General features: G+C 40.3%; 1 protein-coding gene across 1 annotated transcript; it reads right to left on the bottom strand.

The window, feature by feature from the left end:
* Positions 1-1,325: 1,325 nt before the first annotated feature.
* slitrk5b (SLIT and NTRK-like family, member 5b) lies at positions 1,326-7,867 on the bottom strand. Its single transcript, XM_023415834.2, has 2 exons — positions 7,677-7,867; positions 1,326-7,205 (listed from the first exon to the last, which is right to left on the bottom strand). Exon 2 carries the CDS (start codon positions 7,203-7,205, stop codon positions 4,545-4,547), a length of 2,661 nt encoding a protein of 886 aa, XP_023271602.1. The 5' UTR covers positions 7,677-7,867; the 3' UTR covers positions 1,326-4,544.
* Positions 7,868-8,362: the final 495 nt, after the last annotated feature.

The following is an 8,362-nucleotide window of genomic DNA, read 5'->3' as shown; positions in this document are numbered from 1 at the left end:
CCAGACACACACATTCAAACACTCACACACATAAAGTGAGAGTGAGAGAATCGGTGCAGAGCTGCATAGAGAAACAGAAGACTGAAAAAGCTTCAGGGACAGAAACATAGTCTGAGACCAACAACTGGAAGCCATACATATGTCGCCAGATGTGAGATTCTATTTTGCTCTCTACTATGAAAGAAATAGAGGTGTATCAGGGAGGCTTGAGTCAGTGGTATTTCTGCTGTGTTTGCTTGCCTGATGTGAGCAGATAGTAAAGGTTTTCCTTTTGGTGAATGCTTACAGTCATATGCCATCTTCACACTGCCTGACACATCTCTTCAAGCTTACATAATGCAGATCTGCCCTAATTTCCCTCTCCCTGGCCTCCTCTGGGGTCTTCACGAAGCTAAAGCAACATAACACCATCAATCTAAGTCAAAGGTCATCCACAAGGGTTAGGGTGTCTTATTGAAATGGACACTTTTCAGACACAGATCCTGCGTCTGAAAGGACATGTATTTAATGCAAGTCATCCTCAGTCTTTGATATGCAAAGTGTACCATTTAGCAGCAAGCGACATACAGTAATCACATATCTGTCAAAAAGCTGAGTTACAAATTAGTTCTTACTTAGTGTCGGCATAGTACCTCTTGCTCTAAAATTGTTTTTCTGTGTCAGGTAATTGGATGTTTCCATGGATACTGTGCCTCCTGAAAGCTATGTCTGCTAAGAATATGGTTCCTCTGTAAGTGTCTGCTTGCACATTCATGCAGATGCGATCATACTGAACATTTACAGTAAAATTCAGATGATCTTATTCCAGCTTTAAACACATCACATTTAGCACAAGACACCCATTCTTTGTTGCTATGAGGAACCGGAGATCAAACATTTTGAATTCAAACTTGTACAAGAAACTCAAAATGTGGTATTTGCACATTTTGCAATACAGCCCTAGGCATGTTCTGCTGCTGCTATTTGTGCAGCTGTGTGAACACTTTGGGCATTAGATGATTATTTCATTTATACATGAGAGAATTGATCATTTAAGTTCTTAGTCAAAATGTCTTTGGGTGATACTGAGTAAAGCAAAGGCATCATGAAGTACGAACCATGCCATCTCGATGTTGATTATGTAACACAGCCGCTCTCGTTATTCCCCATTTGCCTAATTGAAACCATCACAATGAACACTTGAATTGGATATTGTAACTTCAGTAATGCTCTCAAAAATGCCAATGGGGTTTTGGGTAACATTTTCAAATCCGTCCTCCATGTGCACTATGACATTTACTGCTATACCACAATAAGGGTGGAGGGAAGACAGAAACAAGGGTATATCAAATGAATGCATATCTTTTATTCATCAGCTAACAACTAAAGAAACAGCACACTGTAGATATATTTACCCCACATATTCCTAGTTGGACTGCGTGTTTCTGCAATACGAGACCACGTTTTTGCTTTTCAGAGCTGATGCAAGTTTGCATGGAAATGCTGATGAAGTGTTCTATTTACAAATCAGAGGCTGACATAGAAAATCACTGTTTCATATGAAAACCAAACAAACAAAAGCAAACATAACAACAGGAATACAAATAAGACACTGACTGGACCGCTTCTTCTCTGCAAATTCAACATTTGCACATATACACAGGACAGCCACATTTCAATTGAACATATTTTTTGGATCATCAGTATTTGTAGTCTCACGTGGGACAAAAAAAAAAAATTCTTGAATTTGGTCGTTGATTACAAAAAGATGAAAGAGAAAAGACATTATTACAAATTGGTTTTATATACAGTTAATGCTGTGTTTCCATCACACAGTTACCTTTGCAAGATTCTTACTTAAATAAAATGTTAAAATTGATCTTCGTAGGATTTCCCTCTGAATGCACTGGCAAACTACTATTATTTGCCCTGCGTTGATGTGCTATTCACTCATCTGCTGCATTAGTTTGATCGTACAAAATTTTAACCTGACATTTAAAAAAGAATCATTGTAGAACTGAAAAAATGAACTAAATGCCGGACACTGTTCACAATAATAATTATAATTATAATAATAACATTTTGTGTGTATCTGTCTGTGCATTTTTGCAGGTTTACAGTGTTTTCACCACTAACTTCACAGCAACATTTTGATACAAAAAAAAAAAAATCCTACACATTTCAATGTACAAACCTGTGCAGGCTTACATCATGCATCACTGTGTAGATTTCATTTTATTTGTTCTGAGGAATTTCCAATGAGCAGAGACAGGTCAGGTGACAAAAAAATCACAGGATGACTCTGATCATGTGAAAGGCAACAAACCAAGACTGTATCCTTGATAAACAGCGTGACTAATGCTGCAGTGTAATACTTGGTGACATGCTGACAGGGTCCAGATACACCATGCCCTCTAATTAGCTGAGTTAAGATGACAGGTTCAGTGCATAATACTGCATATGATGTGAATTTACTCTGTGTATTAAACTCTCAGGGAAAGTCACATTTCTTGGCTTACACTATTGACCCAGAAATTGGTTAGACTGCATTATGACTGGATGATGTGCTTACTTTCCTTTAGAGCATAGAACATTTTCATGCATAAAGATGACTCCATCCATTCAGCTGCTGCATTCATTTGTTGTGCTTTTCAATCTATTAGCTAAAGCTTGTGCGCCCCTTCACACATGTGTAACAGTACCCATCAATTCCTCCTTAAAAAGAGAGAAACAGAGACTGCTATTTAAGTCAAAATTCCACACAGCCCTGCACCAAAAAGACGAGACAAACAATGCCAAGTAATAAGACAGTGCTTTTCATTATAATGCAGTACGTACAAATCCACTCCAGTATTCCCATGAAAACACATGTAATTAAAATTATCTGAAGCTTTAGAAAAATGATGAGCTGTGGGCATTTTGTACAGATTGTCTACATATAATCTATATCTATGCATAGTGCAACATTTTTTTTTATACATGTATTACTTGTATGTATGCAGTTATCAAATCTACTTCTATGGCTATATGCACGTTACCATGTTGTGCATTTTGGAAAGTGACATCATTGTTGACCTGTAGAAGTCAATAGTGCATTTTTTCTTAAAGAAAAAAGAAAGAAAGACGAGGAAAAAAAAATCGATATCCATATTTGTTTGTATAAAAATATGCAGTCATTTAAAATATTTTCATATGGTGCTGAGGCCCATATAAAATTTGAATGATTTTCAGCTGAATTCCAAACAGAGGGATATGGAGATGTATTTAAATCTTATTGTATTGTAAATATACTCAGATGTATTGCAACTGCAAGACAGTTGCAGAAGTATTCAAACATATGATAAAGAGAACAGGTTGCAAGGGTGTGTGTGATATAACGCAGGACTGTGTTTTCATGTACCCCTTGTGGGTTGCATATATTATCAGCTGATTCTGAAGTGCTTTGGTCGTGGTACAAATGAAGACACTAATTACAGTATAGTTCATCAATTATGAACATGAAGTGTGTTTTGAAGCTGTGAGCATTTGCACATATCTGTGAAAAATGTTATACTCCAACAGTTAAAGCTAATTATTTCTGTTATAATACATCTGAATACATCTGAGATTCTAATCTTTTAGTTACAACATTTCTGAGTACAGTTACAATACTTTGATATTCAACCCAATACTAGTGCAACATGTGTCCATAATCCACAAGTGAAGTTGGTTTGTAGATGGGGAGGCTTTCGGGGGAACACCACTGATTTTCACAGATTACCCTGCATTATATGCAGTCGGTTGGTTCAGTATATTTTAAGGATATGCTAATTATTCTCGTCCAAATCTGCAAACACAAGACCAGGGATTTACTGGCTTTATGATCTGTGGTTTGAGTCATTGCATTCGAATGTATTTTATGAGCTCATGCTTTTAATATTATCATCCCAGAGCTGTGCACCCAGGAGGACTAACTACCTCTCTCAGTGGCTCCATATTTCACTGGAGCACAATATCTGTACAGATGTAGAGGCTACGTGACTTTCATCTACACCTACACACAGGTGAGATTTACTTGCGGAATAAATTTGATTTAGTCTCATGTGAGAGTTTCACTTTGAATAAATTTGAAAAGACAGAACTGGGAGTAATACATTTACAAAAACCCGGTTTATTTTGGGATAAGAACATATCATCTGCACGCTTCATTGACACTTATGCAATGCAGCTAATTTGAGAGCAAAAGCTCAGTCTCACATTATTGTCAGTGAAACAGCTCCAGGATGTATTTTATTATGGGTTGAGTCATAACAGCCTTGAATCTTGTGGTTGCTCGTTCGTATTTACAAATTTTAACCAGACTGTTAAACACCATGGGGATAAAGTGTGAAGTGATACTTTGAAATGAGTAGCGTTCCCCTTTATTAGTCAATTCTGTAAAGCATGATTCACAGATATGCATACTGATGCGCACATTGCACTGTACTAATAAAGGTGAGAAATTAGTTTAAACATGTTCTGATTCCTGATTAAAATGGACACATTGCACCAATGCATCCACTCTGACCGTCCAGGGGCCAAGTCTCTTAAAACTGTGTAAATGTGGTTCGTTTTTCAAGAACCTCAAGGTAATCAGGATCAATGTGAAGCTTTGCTTTAAGTTCCCAGTACTCGCTCCTGTTGGGCTCCACATAGACAGTACTTGGTGCTGTACAATAGAGTATTGTCTGTTGTATTCTCTCTGGGTGCATGTATTGATGCCGTGCATCAAAGTCTGAGGTATACTGACTCGATGTATGCGCTGCATGCCTGCATGGTAGCGTATTGCTGTAGCGTGTGTGCTTGTCAGGCTCATGAACGTCTCTGTAGTAACACGGATCATCTTGGTGAGGGGTGGAGGGTTTGTTAAGCGGCTCTGGAGTAGTGGCACTGTATTCTGAGCTTATTACATTACTGGCTGCCTCTTCATCTGAGGTACCCAGAAAGGCGCCGCTCAACTCATCAAAGTCTCTAAATCCATCCACTGACTTGCTGTCCGTCGGGGTGTGGGCTGTAGTTCTGCATGTGGATTCTGTGGTAGGTGGGATGTACTCATACACATGTCCAGCAGATGTTCTGACTTTTGGGATGGATCCCTTTTTGTAAAGGCCATACTCCATATTGAGAGAGCTAATGCAAGCATTCATGGAATTATTCTGCTCATTTTGGCTCTTTTGGCGTCTCTTTTTCATTGCCACAAACAGTCCTGCAGCCACAAACACAGACACAATGAACATGAGGAGAAGGGCAAGAATCATCACAGATAAAGGAATGGCACTGTATTGTGTGTCAGAGTCCAAGGAGGTTTCTATGGTGATAGTGCTGCCAGGAAAAGATTCTTCAGAGGGTGGGATCATGGAGGCAAATATATCAGAGTTATTAGGGCAGAAATTAGCTGTCTTAATGTATCTCATATCTTCCCCAGCTAGTCTCTTGGGCGAGCCACAGATGACATTGTTTACAACTGTGCCTGTGCTAAGCTGCTCCAGCCACATCTTCAGCTCCAGTATGCTACATGAGCAATCCCAGGGATTCTCAAACAAGTCGACTTGCACCAGTGCTGTAAGCTGATCCAGCACACCACTGACTGGCAGATATCGCAGATGGTTGTTGCGAAGATTTAGTCTGGCTAATGTCAGGCCATTAAACGTTCCCACTGGTAAAGTTTTCAGGAGATTATTGTTCAGAAAAAGAAGCTGAAGTTTGGGCACGTGCTGAAAGGTATCAGGAGCAACCTCTTTAATGACATTGTATTCTAAATATAAGAACTGTAGGCTCTCCAATCCATAAAACACGTCAGCTGTGAGATGGTCTATCAAATTCCCGTTAAGGTAAAGTCTCCTTAGATGTGTCAAATCGCCAAATGCTTTGTCATGTATGCGAGCTATTCGATTGTTACCGAGGTGAAGCAAATCTAATCCGGTTGCCTCAATAAAATCTGATCGACGCACCACAGGGATGTAATTACCTGTGAGATACATCTTTTTGGGATTGTAAGGTTTGGGATTTAAATCAGAGATATGCTCAATCTTTCGCTCCTGGCAATTCACATTCAGGCCTAGGTCTGAAATTTGAAGATTGCAGGTGCAGGCTGTCGGGCAATCTAAAGGCACGGGGGATTTGGTCTGATATGATATAATTTGGCCATAATTTTGTGGTTTATTAGATGGGACACGAGCAGTGGGTCTTGATTTTAATTTGCCTGACTGTCGAGGTGCCTTGGTGGGTCTTGATGAGGACCGCGCAATCCCAGATGAGGTGAAGGAGGCTGTAACTAGAGCTGGCGTGGTCCTGTAGTATGCATCACTGCTCAAATGTGGCAGGGGTGGCATCTCATATTCAGCAATGGCTCTCCTCGGGCACAACTCCTGTTTTGAGACCTCATCAAGATCTCTCCCGTGAAGCCGAAACGGGAACTCGCAAACAACATCGCCGACTAAAGCTGTGTATGATATGCTCTCCAGCCAGGTTTTCAGAGCAATCAGCTCACAGGAACAGTTCCACGGGTTCTCCTCCAGCTGTAACTCCACAACGCTGTTCATGTGCTCCAGCAGACCTGAGTAGGGAAGCACTTTGAGCTGATTCCCCCTCAAGTCCAAATGAGTCAGTGGCACAAACTGGAAAATGTTCACAGGCAGAGTAGATATTAAGTTGTCATTTAGAATCAGGACCTCCAGATGTCGAAGTCTGCTGAAGGCATTTGGCGCCACATGAGTGATATAATTATAATCAATCTGTAGATATTCCAGACTTTCAAGGCCAAAGAAAAACTCTTCCTTCAAGGCATCAATTTTGTTATTGTTGAGATGTAATCGCTTTAATCCCTGAAGTCCATTAAAGGCTCCTGCTTCAACCTCAGATATGTCATTATTCCCCAGATGTAATATTGTAAGTCCATTGTACTCAACAAAATCATTGGCAGACAGCTTTTTCAAAAGATTCCCTGTAAGCAGCAGATGATACTGGGAGAAGTACACTGGGCTTATGTCTGAGAGACTTACAATCCCTCTGTTTTCACAGCTCACTGTAAGTATCCCCTCTCTCTCCTCACAGGCACACAGTCTTTGACATATTTCCCCATAACTGCCAAACATCTCAGCAGTGCACACTGATGTTGCACTCAGCAAAACATATGAAATCCAAAGATGCATTTTCCTGCAAATGACGGCCGAGCTCACAGTCCTGCTATTAGGCATCCTCAATGTCATCTAGAAATAAAAGACATACACCGTGATGTAAAACAGGCAGACTGCAAATGAAAGCAACTTCCACACAACAAGCTGTAGCCTGCATGGAAAAAAAAAAGGAAAAAAAGTCAAAGCTTCATTTTTGCTGTTACCCAGGGGTAACTTCTGGCTGTGTGGCTGCTGATTTAAAATGGCTCAAACAAAGCAGGACAGAAAGCAACTCCTGCGAGCTATGTAAATAACAAAAAAAGCAAGGTCAAAGCGAGACATAAGCACAAAACAATGGTCTGGATCCGCTGTGAGGGGAAGCCATATCGCGTTTTCTTGCTTTAAACATAAAAAAAAAAAAAAAAAATGCTATTAAATACTGGTTTGAATTTACAGCTATGTAAATGACAGAAGGCTTGCTGATATTCTGCATCACAGTGCACGCCTTGTTAGACACGAGGCAGCCTGCATAATTTGTGTTTAACTACTGGTAGACATACATACCTCACGCTCATTGATGGAGATGTCGGCTCGTTAGGTATTTCAGCGCATCTTTTATCTTTAATCCGACAAAACGAAACAGGAAACAGGATCTATTCGGCGCGAGCACGTCCGTCGTCTCTAATGCACTTGAGAGGATGAAAGAAACGCTGATCAACCATAACTGCCAAATGCTTCTCTTTTAGCACGCCGTGCCGGAGGAGACACAGCTATGCCTGGTAACAAAGTTGCTTATTCTCTCGCTCTCTCTCTCTCCTCTCTCTCCTCTCTGGACGCTCACGCACGCACGCACGCACACTCACTCGGTGGTCGCGAGGATGTCAAGTCATTTCATGCACAAGGAATCAGCGCACTGGAGCATCATGCCGAGATACATTCCCCAAAAGATGTTGACCTACCTACGGAAAAGATGTCCCGTCTCTCTCCCCCCCAATCCAAAAAAAAAAAAAAAACCAAACAAAAAAAAAACCATCAATAATTTACTGGGCAAGGCGCGTTCCTGCGCTCAAACGGTTTGTTAAACCGCTTATCATGTTATTCACTCTAAAAACAAAACGTTACATCAGCTTTTCTTAATCTGTCAATCCTGTAACAGCAGGTATCAGGAGAGCGGGAGGAAAAACCTAAAACATTAATGTTACTGAGTTTTTATTTTTCACCTGCAGGAAGTGGATCTGTCCAACATCAAA

The sequence above is a fragment of the Seriola lalandi genome, unplaced genomic scaffold (assembly GCF_002814215.2).
Source record: "Seriola lalandi dorsalis isolate HSWRI2012SDOR001 ecotype SW California unplaced genomic scaffold, Sedor1 jcf7180002054559, whole genome shotgun sequence".
In the NCBI taxonomy this organism is placed as follows: Eukaryota; Metazoa; Chordata; class Actinopteri; order Carangiformes; family Carangidae; genus Seriola; species Seriola lalandi.
Note: the sequence above shows the minus strand (reverse complement) of the source record. Positions and strands in the feature narration are given on the sequence as shown.